The sequence below is a fragment of the Arachis ipaensis genome, chromosome B05 (genome assembly GCF_000816755.2).
Source record: "Arachis ipaensis cultivar K30076 chromosome B05, Araip1.1, whole genome shotgun sequence".
Lineage (NCBI taxonomy): Eukaryota > Viridiplantae > Streptophyta > Magnoliopsida > Fabales > Fabaceae > Arachis > Arachis ipaensis.
In genome coordinates this window covers 121,606,835-121,628,425 of record NC_029789.2, presented here as the reverse complement: position 1 = coordinate 121,628,425, position 21,591 = coordinate 121,606,835, and the positions used below count along the sequence as shown (strand labels likewise).

The window sequence follows — 21,591 nt, the reverse complement described above, 5'->3', positions numbered from 1 at the left end:
ATACATTTTATAATATTAATTTTAATATGTAAATAATATTTTTATATATTATAACGAGATCACAACTGTAGTGGCAGCGACTTTCATGGCTAAAATTTGACCAGCTAATATTAGGTTGACACATGTCATTAGCAAAGGTGTTTATAGTTTGCAGATTGCATATGTGAAACGTCTCTTAATCAATTCTATTGTAGTAAAAACAACTTTTTTACTTGAAGGTTATTTGTAGGAATTTTGTTAGGAACTAAGAGTCGCATCAGTCAACTTTTGAGAATATTTTTTAAATGAAAAAGAATGTGGAACCAAAAGAGAATCAGACAAAAGATAAACAAAATAATATTAAATTAATTAATTTAATTTTTATTTAATTTTTAATGTTTGTTATTAATTATTGTTTTGAATGAAATTTTCTATTGATTAATATGTTTCAAATTTTCAATAACCACTTCTGGGATCACGAACCCTTCAGCAAGCCTCATCCAAAATTCAGCTTTTCTTTAGTCAAATCTGAATCAAACTTTCTCTTCTATTTGATGGCACAATTCATTGTTACACTAGATATTATTGACGGCGCCGATTAGAACACTACAAGATTTTAGTTTATTTGTGGTAGTTTTTTTTTTTTATTTGTAGAGGTTTATAACCCCCACCAAATGGTTTATGGGGGGTTTCTAAAACCCCCAAAATTTGTGGTGCCACGAGGTCTTTTGTGGGGGGTTTTTAAAAACCTCCACAATCTATTTAGTGGGGGTTTTGTATGTGTTTAGTGGAGGTTTTATATTAGACTTTTGTGGCAATTTTAAATCATTTTTGTAGCAGTTTAAAACCTCCACAAATTGATTTTTTAATTTAACAAAAATAAACTATTTTGTGAGATTTTCAAACCTCCACAACCCCTGTAATTATTTATTTATTTTTAATTTCCAATCATTCATTAATCTCATCTCATTTACATACTCTCAAATTAAAAATTTATTTAATATCAAAATTTAAAAACTAAATCTTTTATAACACAATTCCTCAATATAAGATATAACTCTATATATAAAAAATTCTCAATGTCAATAATTCCAAATATAATTGCATATGTATTGTTCTACGTAACTATTATTGTTTTTCTTTAAAAAAGTAAAATAAAACAACAACTTCAATATTTCAATATTATCTAATTACATAAAAGTCTCAAATATTTGTTCTCGGATATCCGTTGCTATCACCAGTTGATCTCCTAGCATCAAAGGGAGTAGTAGGCTCGCTTTCAGCATCATTAGCCTATATGTAAACATAAGAATTATTAGTAATTTTAGTAAAGTTAAGCATCAAGATGATTTGATATAAGTCTTACAACTCAATTTTAAAGAGCATCTAAACCTAGTGTAAGAAAACAGAAAACTGCAACTGTACAATTGACGAGGTAGAAACATGTAGATATGTATTGGTGCCGAACTCCTGAAATTCATAATATATGTATTGGTGTTCATGGGTTCAGAAAAATTAAATTGCAGCAATTGTTTATTTATGTATTGGTGTTCATGGTTCAGCCGAGTTCAGTAAAATATGGTTACCTTTTTGTGAGGCTGATTTATTTTGGGAAAATGAATGATATATGGCTATAGCTTCCTCTGCAGTTCATGCAAAACGCAGCAGCAGAGTAGTGGGTTACTACTAATAATGAAACAAGTTGGTAAAATAATGTAACAACTTTAATATAACACTAGCTTTACTATAACTATTAAAAACAACAATTGTTATCATTTGAGCATTTTACTTTTAGTGTATCACGCTTATTTAATAACTAGAATTTATGATATGAACATGTTCAATTTCAATAATTAGACTCCACTATTAATGAGTATTATTCCATCTAAACTTATATTCATGACAAATGAATTTATTATAAAGTTACCTCTCGGGTAGAAAAGAAGCTGATAAGTGTTTCGGGAATTCCTCCTTCCTTCATCATTAGGTATGCTTTCATCATATCAAATGATTGTTGCAACTTAGACTCTAGACTAGTAACTTTTTGTTATGAGTTATGTAAGTCAGACTCTAAATTATTAATCTTTTTCTATAAAATTGCAGCAGTAGTAGGCGAAGAAGATCCAGCTGAATTAGTGGAGATGGTCATCCCATTAAGCCGACTTCTCACATTCCTAAAGGTATTTGTAGGCGCTGCTTCCATGCCCATGCAACGAACTCTCCCAGAGTGTTCAGGCCCCAAAACTTTACCAACAGCATCATTAGGGGACACCTCAAATTACGCATTTGACTGTGTCATATTCAGCTCAATTTGTTCCTATTTAAAGTGAAAAGTGCATGCAAGTGAAGTAAACCACTGTCCTATAATCATTATATATCTCAATCTACAATCAACCACTCTCAAATTTCATTTTCATATGATCACATACAAATAAAATAAGATAAGATAGCAAAGGTTTACAAAACACTTACCACTATAGTTAATGCTTCGTTATTTACAAAAGACCCATCCTTTCTCTTATGTGTTTCAATGTACATCATTTCTCTACTAGGCTTTTTTTCCGTTTCCAAGTACTAAAAAAAAATAGGAATAAAGGGTTAAACAATTAGCATATATAATGTAAGTAAAATCACACATGCACCAAGTGTGTGTATATATATACCATCTCATGTCGCCTCCGAGAGTTGGATTTAGATCCACAAGTGTGAGGAATGGTTTGCTTGCTTCGATTTTCCTTATTTTTCATGCAAAGCTCCTAAAAATAAATATAATAACTTCAATTAATAGTTTTTTTTTAATTAAAGTACAACAATAACTAAATGAATTATTTAGTGTCTTACAATTGTAGACGATTTTAGTCGATAATTGACAAAGCAAGCCCATTGATCTCTTGGAACATCATCAGGCACATTGTTCACCAATACTTCTCTTCTCATGGTTGGATCATAGAACTCATTCCACAATCTTTGTCTATATGTTCCTCACTTCTTTGCAATACTTTGAATGCAATACCTGTAGGCAATCTTTTCTGTGCTTGTAAAATAGAAGTGGGGCTTCAAACAAAAAAATAAATAAATAAATAAATAAATACTTGAACTAATAGAAGTTTTAAAAAAAATGGATTTTACCTTTATCATTGAATCAAAGCACTCATCCTTAAAAGATTTAGGCATGCCACCATTTTCTTGTCCTGACCACTTTTCAAAGCTAATTGGAAAGATACGTGCATTAGTTGCTAATATACCACAATAGCCAGCAAGTAAACCTTGTGCTTCACCATATGCCGCACCCTCTTCGTCAACCTCTACAATTACACGGTCTCCTCTAGGTAAGTTGCAAACATCCTTGACTTTGATCTTAGCCTTCTTCTTCACATTTGTAGAGTCTTAAGAAAAATAAAAATAATTTAAATGATAACAGTGTATAATATTTGTTACAAATAGAAGCAGTGATTGGAAAAAGACATTAGAACCATGGGGTATGGGAGAAATGAATATAGGAAACAAGTAATTAAAAAATAAATAAATAAATAAATAAAACAATGTTATAATAATCTAGCTAGTAAGTGACTTTTCAAGTTCACCGAAGCATATATACATGCTGCTACAATGCTGCTACAATCCCATTGTTTTCCATAATATATAAATCTTAAATAATGGCCAAAAGAAATAAAATAAAATAACATAAAAAAAAGCCATCATCATAATCTGAGTTATGCAATATAAATTAATATTGTGAATCAGTTGCCTCTACACTAGTTATGCAATATAAATTAATACCAATTATCTCCACATTCCAAGCAGATGAAGACTTTGAGTTAGAACAACGTGTAGCTCCATCAGATGAAACGGAATTTGCAACGGCTTGAGAAGGAGCCTCACCAGCCTCTACAATGGTATCTTCAGATGCAGTTGGTGCTAGAGGTTGAAGTGAACGAGAAGCATTATTGTTTTTCCTCTCATCTACAAACTTCAATGGATTTTTTATGCATTTTCCCCTTGGCATGACTGCATATTAACAAACACAAAACTGTTAAGCACACAAAAGATAATTAGACATTATACTAACTTGTTACGAGAGACATAAAAATCATGAGTCTCTATTGATTCTCACTCATTTCTTAACTTGTTACAAAAAATTGTTATTAAGTTACAAATTTTTTATGAATAAAGTTACAAAATTGACAAATGTTACAAATTCTCTCTCAAAATTGACATCAATTAGGAGGACATTGGATTCAGTCTAGTTCTCACAGATTACATGTATGTAATGAAATGTGAAAAGGGTAAAAAGTTTTCACATGGAAACCTCATTCGTTATGGAACCCTTGAGGTCAGCCCTGCTGCTGGCATCTTAAATTATGGACAGATAAAATTTCAAAGGAGCATATCTTATTTATAGTTTCATTTTCATCACAGTTTTTATTTAATTAGCTAACTTCACTCTACATATATACATGAAAAATTGTGGTTGCGTTAGGGGATCTTTGAGGGGCTAAAGGCATATAGAACCGAAGAAGGGTCTATACTTTTGTTTAGGCCAGAGGAGAATGCCCTGCGCATGAAGGCTGGTGCTGACAGATTGTGTATGACTTCCCCATCCGTTGAGCAGTTTATTAAGGCTGTCAAGGACATAGTCCTTGCCAACAAACGCTGGGTATGTATGTATTTTCAAGTTCTCAGTTTTGGTTCTAAATACTTGTGATTTTGATTTTAAAACTTGAACATAAAATGAGGATATAAAAATAAAAACTAAATTGAGGTTGGAACTTGAAACAGGTGCCTCCAGCAGGGAGAGGAACACTGTACCTTAGACCATTGCTGATGGGAACAGGTGCTGCCTTAGGCGTGGGACTTTCAACTGAGTACACTTTCCTTATTTACTGTTCTCCTGTTAGCAACTATCACAAGGTCTGCTATCGTTATGCTTTTTATCTTCAACATAACTAAAAAGAAGGAACAAACATGACAACCTTTTTTTTATGAATATAGCAGAATTCCAATATTTTTTTGTGAAGATGAACATTCATCTAAAAATGTCTAAGTCACATACATAGTAAAAAATACTCATTGATTTTAAACATATTCTATAAGTCAAACTTAAAAAATAAGAACAGAGAATAAAAATACAAAATGAAGATCAACCAACCAAAACAAAGTAACTAATAATCACTCCTAACATAAAAAAATCCACTAACTATTGACATGAAACAAAACAGCTTCAATGATCAATTATCATGTCTTCCCTGCCTCGTTTCCAAAACTCCTTATCAACGCAAATGAAAAACAATAAAAAATACAGAATAAAAGGGAATACCAGTAAAAAAGTTGCAACAAAACTGAGAAAGCTCTCAAGAAAGGAAGATCTCAAGATCCATCAGCAAAATCTTCTGCATCTTTGCAAAAGTCAACATCAGTAATTAATGTCTTGACTTGAACCACCATCAACACAAAAGTGATTTAATTTACAGTTGGTAAAACAATGGATTTCATTCAACTGAATACAACTTGTAAATAAAGAATGAAAGAGCAAAATTAAAAAATGAAAAGACATAGAAATAAGTTATATTTTCAGCAACAAAATTAAAAGAAATTTAATCGGGAAAACAAAAAAATCGCAGCAAACATAAAATATATTAATCGAAGACAAAGTACCACACAATGCAAAAAAATATATATTAATATAAATAAATTAATGATTCCTTAAAGTTCCATTAAGAAACCATTAACCAAATGAACCAATTCAACGGTATAAAGAAAAATAAGAAACAAAATCAGCAATGCAATTGAAAGAGGGAAGGTCACTTATGTGGAAGGTATAAAATAATATATTTAATGTGCTATATTCAATTCAATAACGGGAACAGACAACGAAAAATGAAAAAGTGAATATCAATTATAAATTGTGAGAATGTTAAACGCAAGGAGTTACTCGACAACTAACATGACAATTTGTGAAATCTTAAATAGGGAATACCAGTAAGAGAAGAAATTTATTGTTAACAAAGAAGAAATATCATCAAATTAACAGGGAAGAAGAAGAAAAAGAAGCACCAGCAGTAGTTCAAAAGAGAGATTGGAGTGACAGAAAGAGGCGTTGAAGAAGAAGCTTGGAAGTGAACAGATCTGAACATGTGTTGTACCACGGCAACTGCGGTGGCATCGATGCAGAAGCTGTGGCGGCAACGGTGGTAGAAACTGCGGTGGCAGCAACCACAGTATAGAGAGAACAGATTTGAAAACATGTTGATAGAAGAGGTGGCTCAATCCAGCAGGTCTCTGCTGCAATGGACACGGCAGTGGTAACGGCGTCGGCGGCGGCAAAAACGGCAACCAGAATGGCGGCGAAAATAGAGGTGGAAAACCTAGGGTTTCATAGCCACTCTCTCAGCTATCTCAACACTTCTCATTTTGGAGAAAGAGAAAATGAGCTTTTGTTTTAAAATTATGAAGTTTAATTAATTATAAGTGGAGATTTTTTAAATTGCCATAAATAAAATGCATTGTAGAGGTTTTTGAAAACCTTCATTAAAATACTCCCTCAAATAAATATTAATCTTGTAGTGGAATTTCCTATACGGAGCGGCTACTGTGCATGGTTTGACATTGGTTTCATCAGCGGCGCCAACCTCATCTAGTCAAACAATCATTGTCAAGGCTTCGTTGGATCACTTCCGGAAGAAAGCAGCTTCCATGGCGTTTTCACCCACTGAAGGAGGATCGATTAGTACATTGACCAATCCAACCAAAGGCGATAAACAATTCAGTGCGGGTGAATTAGACATGCAAGAGCAAGTAGGACGGAAGGTATGTTTCATAAGCTTCTAATTGGTTGTTATAAATTTTGTAACAACGTGGTATTTGTAGCATTGTTATTCATGCTAATTAGAATTTTTTTACTTCAAAAAGTATATCGTTAAACAAAATTCTGGCATAGTTATTTATTGAGCTGAGGAAAAAATTGCTACTAAACACTTACCCATCATGTGTGAATCATTAGAATTGCCATCATTACAGTATGCTTGACTCCCAGATCTGTGATGCAATTTTCTTTGATTGTATTTATATGACTCATTCATTATATAGTAAGGAATGTTCTTAACTTGACAATGCTTTTTTCCGGTTACTTTAATTGAAGTTCGACGAAATTACCGATGTCGTTGTGACTAGAAAGAATGAGCTGGACGACGGACACCAGGTTTGAATGTGCTATATCGATGTTTCTAGTTCATGCTAATTAGATGTTTCTTAAGCGACATTAGACTTTTCACTATGTTAATTTTGTATTATTGATTAATCCAGAACATGTGCTCTTTTTGGTAGTATTTAAGCCTTGGCAAGGTTTTTATGAGATGAGAATATGCTTTGATTTCACACTTCACTTACTTCCTTAGGGTATGATACATCAATTTGGCACATGTTTTCAATATAGTATAACTCTATTAGTGGGTGCTTTATGAATCCTCAAATGGTATTAGACCATATAATGACATAGAAGGAAAAAAGTAGATTGATGATTGTACATTTTCCTAAAGTTCAAATATCATTTCAAGATTTATCATGATAGTATTTTAATAAAATTATTCCCAGGTTACTATATAAAGGTGTTTTGTGATTTGTAAACCTATCAACTCTATGTAGATGTTTCTTTAAAATTCAAAAAGCTCATTTATAAGAGATATTATTATAGTATGTGACAAACCCCAATTTGACGGTTTGTTTTGCATTGAATTTAGAGTATTTTGATAACCTTTTGTCACATTTAGCCTAGGAATTAGCATGATTTTGTTATCTCTCCCATATTTGTGCTTAAGTGTAAAAACATGCTTTTTAAGCCTTATTTTGATGAATTCTAGTTCTTCTTTGATTCCATAAGATGCCTTGATGTGTTTGCTAGTAGTTCCAGGATTGAAATAGGCTAGGCATGGATCAAAGGAAGCAAGGAAGGAAGCATACAAGTGGAGAGAAGCATAAAAAGGCAAAGAAGCAAGGTCAGCCATGCACGCACACGCGCACAAGGCGCTCGCGCGCACATCGCAGAATTAGCCAGGGACGCGCACGCGTACCGTGCGCACACGCGTCGATGAGGGCACATGACCTCACTAATGCAACACGTGCCTGGCGATTTGAGAGGGTTTCTGAACCCATTTTTGGCGCCAAATTGCTAAGGGAAAGGAATAAAAGGATGAAGGATTAAGGGGAAGGCATGAATCATCACCTTTTAACCAATAATCACTTTAGTTTAGAGTTTTAGAGAGAGAAGCTCTCACTTCTCTCTAGGATTAGGATTAGGATTAGTTCTTAAATCTAGGTTTTAATCTTTGCTTTCTTCTACTTCTACCTTTCAATTCTTTGTTGTTACATTCATCTTCCTCTATTCTTTTGTTGTAAGTTCCTTTATGTTGTTCTTATACTTTGTTGTAGATCTACTTTTGTTCCTCCTATTCTCTTTCAATTCAATTAGAGGTAATTCATAATAATTGTGTTCCTTTTGATTGTTGTTGTTAATTCCTTGCCATAATTGTTGTTAGATTCTATTTTTGTTATCAAATTACTTTGCTTTTCTTTTATGCCTTCTAAGTGTTTGATGAAATGCTTGGTTGGATTTTAGTATAGATTTTGTTCCTCTTGGCTATGGTAGAGTAATTAGTGACGCTTGAGTTATCTAATTCCTTTGTTGATTGATAATTGGAGAGATTGCTAATTAGTTTGGAGTGCACTAAAGCTAGTCATTCCTTGGGAGTTGGCTAGGACTTGTGGCTCAAGTCAATTCATCCACTTGACTTTCCTTTAATTAGTAAGGGTTAACTAAGTGGTAGCAATGAACAATTCTCATCACAATTGAGAAGGATAACTAGGATAGGACTTCTAGTTCTCACACCTTCCCAAGAGCCTTTTATAGTTTTTAGTTTATTTTCATTGCCATTTACTTTTCATGCTCCTTATCCAAAACCCCAAAATAACTCATAACCAATAACAAGACACTTTATTGTAATTCCTAAGGAGAACGACCCGAGGTCCAATACTTCGGTTTATAAATTTTAGGGGTTTGTACTAGTGACAAACAACTTTTTGTATGAAAGGATTATTGCTTGGTTTAGAAACTATACTTTACAACGAGAATTCATTTGTGAATTTCTAAACCGTCAAAAATCCAATCATCAGTATGCTAAGAAATTCTATTAAATACTTACTGTGTTAGGGCTAGTTTAATTCGTATCTAATTCTGTGTATTGACGTTACAGTTGCCGGATCATAGTGGCGTAGGCGAAGAGGAAATTCCAGTCGTAGGAATGAGTTTTGGTTCGTTGCCTCTCGCACAGAAATTTTATGCAAACTACGCAAAGAAAGTTGGGTTCGTTACTAAAATCAGGAACACGAATTTCGACAAGACGCGGAAGGAATCAAAGATACCGGTTAATCAATCTATTTATTGCACGCGAGAAGGTTATCGAGAGTCTAGGGTGAACGCAGCAACTCGAGCAAACAGAATTATAGCCATGAGATGCAGAGCAAGGATGTATGTCGTGTTGGACAATGAGAATAAATGTTGGGTTGTGTCTAGATTAGAACTGAGGTATTCTCACCCCTGTTCAGCTGAGAAAGTTGTCCACTATCATGAGTACCGGGAGCTGACCATGCATGCTAAGTGTGTCATTACGTATAACGATGAGGCTGGAATAAGACCCAACAAGACGTATCTAGCACTGGCAAACGAGGTTGGTGGGTCCACAAACCTGGGTTTTTCAGAAAAGGATGTCAGAAATTACATCACACGCAATCTCCGATGCTCCGATGACAATGAGGACTTCCAGGGGATGATGAATTATTTTGTTCGAATGAAGGAGATCAATCCCAACTTCTTTTATGCAATAGATGTTGACGATGCCAATAAATTTAGGAGCGCACTTTGGGTAGATGCAAGGTGCAGGGCTTCGTATGAATATTACGGAGATGTGGTTACAGAAGAAATAGGTCCGTATATGTATTTGTGAATAGCAAGAGCAGTTATTTCTTAAATTTCTCTTGTTGCCTCACAGTTGTTTTTACTCTTTTCACAGGCATGGTCTGCCGTTTGCATCCTTTGTAGGTGTAAACCACCATGGGAAGTCTACTCTTCTTGGCTGTGCTTTACTTGGGAGCGAGGAGATCTCTAGTTTTGAGTGGGTGTTCACGCAGTGGGTGAGATACGTTGGGACTGCACCAAGGGGGATTATCACTGACCAGTGCAAGGCGATGACTGGTGCTATTAGGAATGTCCTACCTGACACTGTCCATCGATGGTGCATCTGGCACATAATGAAGAAATCACAATTCAAGCTTGGTGGATACTCTAGGTACAGAGAACTGAATGCAATGATGAATCACATTGTGTGGAATTCTCCTACGACTGAATCATTCGAGTCTGATTGGGCTGGTTTCATCAAACAGTTTAAGTTAGGCCAAAACAGATGGTTAGCAGGTAGGTGATGTTAAAAAAACCCCGTCTGTTGGTTTCTAGTTGTCTATTTATTCACCTCATGTTATTTGTGCCACCTTGATTCCGTTCCTATTGTTTTTATGAGAAATATAACTGAGTTTTCCACCTCTAACGATAGTGGATGTTCCTTTCAGTATATAAACAGATGTTTTTTCTCGTAGTGTGTCTGGATGTTCTTATGCATTTATTTTTCTTTTTTGGCAGAACTTTACTCGAATCGACGGAAATGGGTTCCAATATTTTTCAAGAGTGAATTTTGGGCAGGCATGAGGAGTACACAGCGTAGTGAAAGTATGCACGCATTTTTTGGTGGATACCTGCATTGCAAGAGTGGGTTGGTTCAGTTCGTCTATGAATACGACAATGTCCTTGGAACCAAGGAGCAAAAGGAGCTGGAAGATGATGCTGCAGACTCGAAAGGGGTCATCCCATGTATAGGGAGCACCGGCATTGAGAGACAGTTTCAGCTGGAATACACCAGTAGTATGTTCAGGATTCTTCAACTGGAGGTAAGAAAAAAAACCGATTGCGTGGTTCGATTAATTGAACAAAAGGGAGATACAATTTCTATTACAGTGGACGAGCAGAAGGTATTCTGGGGGAAGCCGGTCAACCATACTTTCAGGGTCGACTTTGACCCTTTGAGTCGAAAGGGTCAGTGCGAGTGCAACAAATTTGAATCCGCTGGTATATTGTGTTGCCACACCCTTGCGGTCTGGTCATACTACAGATTTGACATAGTACCGAGCTGCTATCTTCTTCCTTGATGGAGTAAGAATGTCATCCGCAAGCACACTTACATCAAGAGTAGCCATGACGTGGCTCGGAGTGATGAAAGCAACAACTTGTTCAGGCATCTGTGTTCAGAGTTCTATAACGTTGTGCAGGAGTTTGTTGCTTTTGATGAGGAAGCAGCCATCTTGCGAGCTGCCCTTTGGGATGCAAAGTCCAAGCTGATTGATTACCGTGCCCACACAGAGCACAGGCGGTGCGATTGTACATGACATACAGGGACCCTCAAGAGTCAAAACAAAAGGACGGTGATAAACCCATATTTCATGATATATTTTGTGCTCAATTTAAGTGATTTATTCAACCCTTCACCCACTTATTCATGTGAAATTGCATGGTTTTACTTTCCCTTCCTTATTATGTGATATATGTGAAAAACATGTTTCCTATGCTTTAAAAATAATTATTTTAATTACCTTTTATTACCATTCGATGCCGTGATTTGTGTGTTGAGTATTTTCAGATCTCCTAAGGCAGGAATGATTTAAAGGATGGAAAGAAAACATACAAAAATGGAAGGAAAGCACAAAATGGAGTTTTTGAAGAAACTGGCAGCGACGCGAACGCATGGACAACGCAGCCGCATGCCTAGCGCAAAAAGGCAGTGACGCGAACGCGTGACTGACGCAGACGCGTGCCTTGAGCAGAACACAGATGACGCGTACGCGTGACCGAAGCGAACGCGTGATAAGGAAAACTCCAGATGACGCGACCGCGTGACCCACGCGGACGCGTGACAGACGCCACGCACCAGAAACTGCAGAAAACGCTCCCAGCGATTTCTGAAACCCTTTTTGGCCCAGATCCAAGTACAGAAAGCACAAATTAGACGTTATAAAGTGGGGAAATGCATCCATTCAAAGGAGGCCTTCAATTATTCACTTTTCATAGTTTAGATGTAGTTTTTAAAGAGAGAGGTTCTCTCCTCTCTCTTAGGTTTTAGGATTAGGATTCCTCTTAAAGGATTTAGGATTTCAACTCTTCATTAGGTTCAATATTTCTTTTACTTTATATTTCTCTTTTACTTTCAGATATTTTAATGCTCTCATTTAATTACTTATGTTGCCAAATTGGCTTATGAACTCTCTATGTTTAGATTGATTTTCTCTTATTAATGCAATTGAGGTATTTCAGATTTATGATTCTTGTTTAGCTTTTTATATTCTTGGCTTTAATTGATTAACTGGAGGCTCTTGAGTTATCAACTTATCGTGATTGATTGTTATGTCGGCTAATTGACTAGAATTCCACTAACTTTAGTATTTCCTTAGGAGTTGGCTAGGACTTGGGAATCTAACTAATTAGTTCACTTGACTTTCCCTTGCTTTCGTAAAGGTTAACTAAGTGGGATTAACTTCAATTTTCATAGGAGTAACTAGGATAGGACTTCCGAATTTTCATACCTTGCCAAGAGTTTATTTTACAGTTATTTATTTATTTTACTTGTCATTTAAATTACTTGTTTCTTACTTTCAAAACCCCCAATTTACAAAACTCATAACCAATAATAAGAACACCTCCTTGCAGTTCCTTGAGAAGACGACCCGAGGTTTAAATACTTCGGTTATCAATTTTAAAGGGGTTTGTTACTTGTGACAACCAAAACGTTTGTAAGAAAGGATGATTTCTTGGTTTGGAAACTATACTTGCAATGGGAATTTATTCTGAATTCTAAACTGTCAATCATCCGTTCTTCAAAATGCGTGGCGCCGTTGCTGGGGAACTGCAAACGTGTGCCTTATTACTGGTTATTGTAAATATTTTTCTTTTATTTGTTTATTTGTTTTTGTTTTTTCTCTTTTATTTCTATTAGCTACTATGAATTCTCACCCCTCTCGCTTTGAGTTTGGTTTTAAATCTATTGAAAGGAGTGGAAGCTACAACAGGAATATGCATCAAGGTCTAAGCAATCAAAGATGGATGGAGCCAAGAGGCCCTGATCAACCCTTTAGGCAAAAACACCCCCCAAGATATCATGGGCAAGGACCACTCTACAATGCATACCAAGCTGATAGACATGGTGGACCCTCTTATAATTACCAACAAGCCCCACCCTATGCTTATAGACCATCCTCTCAACGTAGCTTTGAACCACCACACTCACAATCTCTTTTTCACCATTCACCACCGTATGACCCTTATCTACCACAATTCCAATCCAATTACTCCCAAGAACCACCACATTCTTATTTTGAACCCTCTTTCCCCACCAATGAACCCTCATACCCACCCCAACCTCCAATAAATGACAAACTTCATGTTCTTCTTCAAGGGCAAGCAAGGATGCAAAAGGGCGTATTGGAACTCACTACTGCCTTAACTGAGGTAGTAAATATAATAGCTTCCTGACATCTGAGCGCTCAAAATACTCCCATGGCTGCATGTAGAGAATCAAAAGAAGAGCATAGCATGAAGGAAACACTAGAAAATTCGGTGGACAATGAGGAGCATGGCTTTGTATTGGAACAAGTGGAGGAAGCCATGATAGTTGTAGAGGAAGAAGTGGTTGAAGATTTAGGAGATGCTGAACCTCCATGGGAATCGAGAACTGTAAAGGATTCCGCTGAGAAGTTCGAAATTGATGCCAAAGAGGACAGTGCACAACCTCCAAAGCATATACCTTGTGAGAAATTGGGCGGAACAGACCAAGAAGTTGATTCCATAGGCAGTGATGATCATGAATCAAGCTCTCCTAATCACGAACTCACATCCGCAACTGAACTCTTTGAGCCTGAAGAATCTTATCCAAGTGAATATGAAGATGATGTCAAGGTAGATTTCTCTCAACCTCCAACGTATGACTTGAGTGATGAGGAAGACATAGAAGACTTTGATCAGGATGCAGTTGCAGTTGCAGTTGAAAAATTTTGCAAAGAAGTGGAGGAATTCACAGAAGAATACAAGGGAGTAGAACTTACAGAACCACTGGAAACACCTGTCCCAAGGCCATTACCACCTAATACAAGCTTCAAGTGGGTACAATCCTTAACCTTTATCTTTACCTTTCCACTTGAATATGGTTTGCTTGAAACAGATGGCCAGCTTAGAGCTCTCTGCGGCTTTAAGAGTAAGAGGGAAATGACTCGTACTCAGAGCTGGTGTACAAGGTTCAATAAGGTTCCACGCTTTGATTCGAAGTGCAAGGATTGGTATCAAGTTCAATTGAATGGGTCTCAGAAGACGTTTGGTCATCTTGGTGAGAATACAATTTCTAAACCGCCCAGATCGAAGAATATAGATCAAGACAACGGCGGATTTAAAAGTAAAGTTTAGAATCCTGGAATAAATTCTGACATTCGTCACCCGGGAGTCTGAGAATCTGTTTGAAGCTGCTCAACAGCTTTACATGCCTAGTTTGGGACCCCGGAGGCTGTTGGCATTCCAAACATTGGTGGAGATTTCTAGATGAATTTAAGCATAAGCCACCATAACAGGAAGCTCATCCAATGTCCAACTTAAGGACTTTAACTAAAAGTGCTAGGTGGGAGACAACCCACCATGGTATGGTCATTTCTTTTTCAATTTTATTTTGTGTTGTTTGTTTTTTTTCATTGAACCTGAATATTATTCATTAGCATTGCATACTGCATAATTGCATAATTGCATAATTGCATAAAAAAAGAAAAGCGCGCGACGCGACCGCGTTGCTAATGCATTTGCGTCAGTCGCGAAAAATACCTCCCACGCGTCCGCGTCAATCACGCGAACACGTGATCTGGAAATCGGCGTAAAATCCAACACCCAGAAATCTGGGCTGGAATCGTGCGGCTGGTGTGCGTTTAGCACAAAATGGCCCACGCGTTCGCATCCTTGACGCGAACGCGTCACTTGCAAAACACCCATCCCACGCGAAAACGTGAGCGACGCGTCCACGTCGCATGGATATTATGGCCCCCTAAATAGAGACAGAGAGTTGCGCTGAAACGACGTTGGAAGTGTGCGTTTAGCACAATTCGCAGCGACGCGGTCGCGTGCCTCACGCGTCCACGTCATCCATCTTTTACCCATTCCATGCGATCGCATCAACCACGCGACCGCGTCAACCCCATTTCGCCCTAATCACGCGATCGCGTGCCCCACGCGTTCGCGTGGATTTAAATCCACTAACCCCCAGTCACGCGAACCCTAACCCCATCGCACCCCCCATACCCCATTCTAGGTGGTTAGGTAGCTAGGATGTGGTTAGTGGATTTAGGCCTGTTAATTACGCCGTACTTGTTTCTTGTTTTACTTATTTCTACACTTTTGATCTGGCTGTGATGTTCATACTATTCATATGCTGTTCTTCCATGTTTCGTGCTGCTCTTTCATGTTCATGTTGTTTGTGTCTATTTGCAGCTTTATTTACATTTATATGAACCGATTTTTCTGCTGTTTATTACCCGGGAATATCCAATTTTAGCCGGAATGCTGCCCAATTTTCTGCAAATTGTTTCATTTTTACATTCAGGAATTGGTTTTGACAATTTTCAATTCTGCACTACTTAGCTACAACCAAACCAATTCATGAATGCACGGGCCAACATTCTTTTTCCTTTCAATTTCCTGGTTCATAAATTGCACTTTTGATGATTCGATTTCAATTTTTGCTATTTCTATATCTATATGAATCATCATCAACCTGATATCCTTGCTTGAATATGAGTTGCTTATTCTTTAAATTTGTGAATTTCTTGTTACCTAGGAAACATTTATCATGCCACTTACTTTAACTTTCTTTCTCCTAACTCAATGCTTTCCACTTTCTAACCTCTTTTTCACTTTTAACCACTTTTAACTTTCTAACTTCTCCCTTTGCTTTTTAACTAACTCTTTCAACTTTTTAACTCAAGGCATGATTATTGTTTCTCCTAATTAACATGTATTCTACTTATAATATATTTTGGATTGTGATTTCTCATCTCAGATTTTTAACTCCAAAACAATCCAAAATGTACATTTATTTAACTCATTTCATTATTCTACTGCTCTTTTGCCACTATGTGCTTATATTGCTATTATTCTATTTGCCTACTTGTTTTCCTGCTTTGTTCTTCATTTATATCTTGGAATTTCTGCTTTTCAGGATGTTTGACCCTCAACGAAAAGGAAAAGGCAAGGCAACCACTGGTAAAATGAAAAGAGGAGAATCCTCTATGTCTATCTTAGACATTATGCATGATGACTCCTGGCAGGAAAAGCACTTTACTCCGCAGGAGAAGGCTGACCAGCTCCTCACTGCCAATGATCCGGTAAAATTTGCAAACAGATACTGTGAGCTGAAGAATCCAGTGTTTGCCACCTCCAGAAACCTGTACTAGAGAGAACTCTGAAAATTCCAGAAGAACTACATCAGTACACCTTCGATCAGATAATACAGAGAGGCTGGTTCTTCTTGGAGAGAAACTTGACAGAGGTCAATGCTTCCTGGGTCAGAGAGTTTTACTGCAACTATTTCAAGACTACCCTGGATGCAGTGCACCTCAGAGGAAAACAGATATTGGTAATTGAGGAAGCTATTGAGGATATCCTCCGCCTTCAGCTTAAGTTAGATCAGCCTGACGGTTACCAAAAGGCTGACGAGGACATGCGCTTTTTGAGATTTGACTGGGATGCTGTCAAGTAGAGGATAGCCCTTGATTCTACTGTCCCATGGGTCATGGGGAAGAACACAGCGATGCCTAAGGGTATCAAGCTGATGTATCTGAATGATGAGGCTTGGCTCTGGCACTAGATCCTAAGCAACTTTGTTATGCCAAACACTCATGAGATGGAGCTGCCTGCTACTATGATCACCCTCATCTGGTGTGTGATGGAGGGTAAGGACCTGTATCTTCCACGATTCATCCGGTATTACATGGCCAGGGTCCATGTCCGAGGCACTCTCCCTTTCCCTTATCTGATTACCCAGCTCGGCCGTCGAGCTGACGTGCCTTGGGAGCTTGCTGATGAGAAGCCACCTGCTGCAGATTACAAGAAGATCTTCCTCACAGCAGGAAGTTTCAGGCTTTAGGCTACAGACCTCCATTCTTCACAGCTTCTGGTAAGGCAGCCACATCTTCAGCTGCCCCTTCTTCATCCACTGCTGCACCAGCCCCATCCACTGCACCTCCACCTGCCTCAGGGCCCGTTTATCACCTCGTGCACCGCTTATTTCAGCAGTTGGACCAGATGGAGCGCTGCAATCAGCGGCGATATGAGCGATCTGAGCATCGCAACAAGCGACGCTATGAGCACCTCAAGTTGATGATCCGATCTAGCGGCGACATCCCCTCCGAGCCTGACACACCATCAGAGCCATCCGAGGAGGAGGCGAATGAGCATGAGGAGGAGACACATGCATAGAGAGAGGCTGAGCAAGCAGGACCAGAGCAAGCTGCGCCACAGCAGGAGGAGCCACACCAGATTCAGGCCGCAGACCCAGAGATTCCTATACAGTCAAAGCCTCCATTGCAGCAGACAGATCCTCATACCCTCATCCAGTCTGCAGACCTTCGGGCCACCACCGAGACTCCAGCAGCCCATCCTTCCGGTGATGACACTTCTTCACACCTGGCTTGAGCGAGCATCGAGGACGATGCTTTACTTTAAGTGTGGGGAGGTGATGACATGTCATCATGTCATGTTTTTCTATGCTTTTTCATACAAGAAATTAATGATTAGTGCTTAAATATTGCATTCTTTGGTGCTTAAATGGTATATTTCTGGGGATTGATTTAGATCAACAATGATTAAGTGGGTGAGAAGTCTAGATCAAGTATTTTCTTTGTTTTTGTTCTCCGTTTTAAATTGATAGCAAGGTGTTTGAGCTATTGCCTCACTAAGAAATTCTTTCTCTGTGATATGATTTTCAATTTTCATTGATGTTTACAAAATACAAATGGAGTTCAACTCATCTTATGGTCAAACAAAATTTTATGGGATATCACCCACCATCACCAATCTCTAATGGTGGCTGGGAATATCACCAAGAAAATACAAATTCTAAGCACTCCAATCCATGGAGATTTGCTTCACAGACACAAGATGAGCAAGAAAACCATATGGGATATTTTCTTCCACTACAAAATGATGCTAGTCATGATTCTAATGGTGGCTGGGAAGAGAATTATAATGCTCCATATGATATTCATCCAAAGATGCCATCACTTGACCATGCTTCAACAGAAAGCCCCTATCAAAACTCACCACCCACACAAACTTCCATGAACCAAAGCCTCTCAAAGCTTGAGATTATGTGTGAAAAATATGAGAGAGAGGCACAAATATCCTGGAATGAGCAAGAGAATTCATCCAAAAATATAGAAGTGATGATAAACCAAATGTTAAGTGCAAGGGAGAAAGTGGAAGAGCAAGATGAGGAGGCTACTGCATCAAGTGAACTTCCAATAAAGAATGAGGTGGTTGAAAATGAAACTGCACTTGAGGTAACAAGGGAACATTCACAACCCTCACAAACTTCCTTTGAATCTGTGATCGAAAAATATGAAGAAGAGATGAAGAAATCTTGGGAAGAACAACAAACCTCCTCCATAAAAGAACTATTAAGTCAAATGTTGGGTGCAAAGAAAGGAGTGGAGGAGCATGAAAGTGAGGAAGTCATTCCAGAAAATTTACACTCAAGTGAGGCAGAGAAGTACATGAAGGAAGAGTTCATGGAACCACCAATTCAAAAGACTCTTGATGAATACAAAACTCCAATAATCACACAGCAATCATGTCTTGAAATCAAAGAAGTGAAGGCAACTAGCAAGAGCACCAATCCTGTCCCTGATCCAGCAAGCAAGATCAATCAAGTCATTTGCAAAAAGAAGCTTGCTGAGGAAAGGCCAAGACAAGGGACAGTAGCTGAATCTTCTCCCCCCTTAAGGTCATTCCTCTTAACAAACTGGAAGAAGAGGAAGAAAGTGAAGAACAGCATGTCAAGCTAATGACACTAAAAGAGCACTTGTTGGGAGGTAACCCAACCGTAGGTAACATTTTTCTCTGCTTTGTTTTCTTTCTTTGCTTTTTTAAATTTCAATAAATTGACATATGGTTGCATTCTAAGTTTGGTGTTGCTATGCAACAAAAATTTGCTTCCAATATTTACTAGATGCTTGCATCAATTCCAAGAGAAAGTGTCACACTAAGTTTGGTGTGCCACTTATACTTTTATGCAATGTATCATGCACACCAACTTATATTTGCAAAGATAATGTCTCTGTTTCTCTGTGCCCTCATATCTTTAATTTTGCTTGCTTGAAACGCATGTGTCACAAACATTTCATTGTGTAAGACATTCATAATCTATCTTAGCCCCATAGCCATTATTCTAATTGTTGCTTGAGGATGAGCAAGCATTCTGAGTTGGCAAGGGAAAGAAATTCAAATGCTTGTGGTGCTTATGTATCAAATGGTAATACTTGAAAACAAAGCATTTAGAATCGTAGCTTTGTTATTAACTCGTGGAGCAAAGCACCCAAAAGGAGAAGCTAACAAGAAAATCAAAAGCTTGCTTCAAGGAAGAAACATAAAGAAAAGATTTCATAAAATGAGCTAAATAGAAGCATCAATCATTTACATTTCTTTTGTGATTGTAGCATGCATAGAAAACTAGCTAACCATGAATAATTGAGTTGCTATCATTCTCTCCTTGGGTTGTCAATCTTAATTGCATGATTCTTTTCTTGCTTGGGGACAAGCAAGGTTTAAGTTTGGTGTTGTGATGACATGTCATCATGTCATGTTTTTCTATGCTTTTTCATACAAGAAATTAATGATTAGTGCTTAAATATTGCATTCTTTGGTGCTTAAATGGTATATTTCTTTGATCTTTTGATTTGATAAACTTTGTAGGAAATAAGAAGAAAAAGAAGCAAAGAAGCACAAAATAAGCTAAAAAGACTTGATGCGACCCGGTATACTTGCCGGTTAGATTTGGATGTTGGAATTCGTTTTCCAAAAATTATCCATCAGGAGGTCGCCATCCCTGGCGTATCTTTTTGGTGAACCACTACAGACTCTTTTATCTTATTTTGTTATTTGCTTGTATTTTTATTTTTATTTTTCAGTACTTATACATTGTTCTTTTGCTGTATTTCTACCCTATTTTCCGTATTTTGCACTTTAGTTCATATTTTAGCCATTTAGTTTAGTTTGCAATTCTAAACCTATTAGTTATAGAATATGTGGAATAATTAGTATAAAGTTTACCCTTTTAGCATATAATAGTTTGATTTAATTGAAAATAAAAGGAGTAAACTAGGAATCTTAGTAAATTAAAACAATCCACACACCTTGTATATATAGCATTACATGTTAGTTAGTTAACAACATTTCATCAAGGAACAACACTAAGATTTTAAGGGCCACCCTAAGATTTACATTGAGAATAATGAGAACTCTTAATTTTTACTTGCATGACATGTATAACTAATATATGATTTTCGAGCTAGAGAACACATAGCCTGTGAGTTTTGAGCTTAATCGTATGGTTGCATTCAGACCATAAATTTCATTCCTGTGTGTTTTACCCTTCTTTTTCATTCTGATGTTTTTTACTTTGTTTTAATCTATATATCCAATTATAGAATATAGATACATACCAAGAGATGATTGAGGCCATCATTTGAATTTTTTCTCATTTATCCCAAATTAGCCTACCTTTTACATCACCCTTGTTAGCCCCTGACAAACCCCAATTTGACGGTTTATCTTGTATTGAATTTAGGGGATTTTATCACCTTTTACCCACATTTATTCAATGAAATAGCATGGTTTTGTATATTCTCCTTTAATTGTGCTTAAGAGTGAAAACATGCTTTTTAGGTCTTAAAATAGCTAAATTTAATTCTCCTTGATTCCATTAGATGCCTTGATATGTTTGCTAAGTGATTTCAGATTTAGAAGGCAAAGATTGGATCAAGGAAATGAAGAAAGAAGCATGAAAAGGTGGAGAACTCATGAAGAAATGAAAGAACCGGAAAGCTGTCAAGCCGACCTCTTTGCACTTAAACGACCATAACTTGAGCTACAGAGGTCCAATTGATGCGGTTCCAGTTGGGTTGGAAAGCTAACATCCGGAGCTTCAAAACACTATAAGATTTGCCATAGTTGCTACACGTATGGTGGCGCGCACGCGCAAAGTACACGCACGCGCCGTTGCTGCCACCTAGTTCACTTAAAGCAAAACGTGGCCAGCGAATTCTAAAGCCTTGTGGGCCCAATCCAACTCATTTCTGATGCTATTTAACCCAAGGAGTGAAGAGAGAAACATATGTTAGTTACCAATTAGTTTAGTTTAGCTTTGTAGTTAGTTTGAGAGTTAGTTTCTAGAGAGAGAAGCTCCCACTTCTCTCTAGAATTAGGATTAGGAATTA

At 37.3% G+C, this 21,591-nt stretch overlaps 3 protein-coding genes across 6 annotated transcripts in view; 2 read left to right on the top strand and 1 right to left on the bottom strand.

Annotated features, from left to right (window-relative positions):
• On the bottom strand, positions 1,126-4,000 carry LOC107640988. Of its 4 annotated transcripts, none has more exons than XM_021124369.1 (5): positions 3,760-4,000; positions 3,109-3,365; positions 2,622-2,735; positions 2,452-2,553; positions 1,126-1,272 (listed from the first exon to the last, which is right to left on the bottom strand). In XM_021124369.1, the coding sequence occupies exons 1-5, from the start codon at positions 3,983-3,985 to the stop codon at positions 1,183-1,185; spliced, it is 789 nt and encodes a 262-aa protein (XP_020980028.1). In that variant the 5' UTR covers positions 3,986-4,000; the 3' UTR covers positions 1,126-1,182. The 4 variants fall into 4 exon arrangements, with proteins under 4 accessions (XP_020980028.1, XP_020980029.1, XP_020980030.1 ...); XM_021124370.1 differs by having other exon boundaries at positions 2,643-2,735; positions 3,760-3,987; XM_021124371.1 differs by lacking the exon at positions 1,126-1,272 and adding an exon at positions 2,042-2,296 and having other exon boundaries at positions 3,760-3,987.
• On the top strand, positions 4,143-4,960 carry LOC110272097 (putative branched-chain-amino-acid aminotransferase 7). The gene is made up of 4 exons (XM_021123914.1): positions 4,143-4,151; positions 4,205-4,346; positions 4,458-4,636; positions 4,759-4,960. Exons 1-4 carry the CDS (start codon positions 4,143-4,145, stop codon positions 4,927-4,929), a joined length of 501 nt encoding a protein of 166 aa, XP_020979573.1. The 3' UTR covers positions 4,930-4,960.
• LOC110272096 (protein FAR1-RELATED SEQUENCE 5-like) overlaps positions 6,267-21,591 on the top strand; it is a 21,630-nt gene continuing 6,305 nt past the window's right edge. Inside the window, exons 1-7 of the mRNA XM_021123913.1 lie at positions 6,267-6,335; positions 6,544-6,786; positions 7,118-7,177; positions 9,225-9,954; positions 10,070-10,441; positions 10,664-11,049; positions 11,347-11,447. Coding sequence (XP_020979572.1) covers positions 6,267-6,335; positions 6,544-6,786; positions 7,118-7,177; positions 9,225-9,954; positions 10,070-10,441; positions 10,664-11,049; positions 11,347-11,447 — 1,961 coding nt within the window. The remainder of the gene's footprint in view (positions 6,336-6,543; positions 6,787-7,117; positions 7,178-9,224; positions 9,955-10,069; positions 10,442-10,663; positions 11,050-11,346; positions 11,448-21,591) is intronic.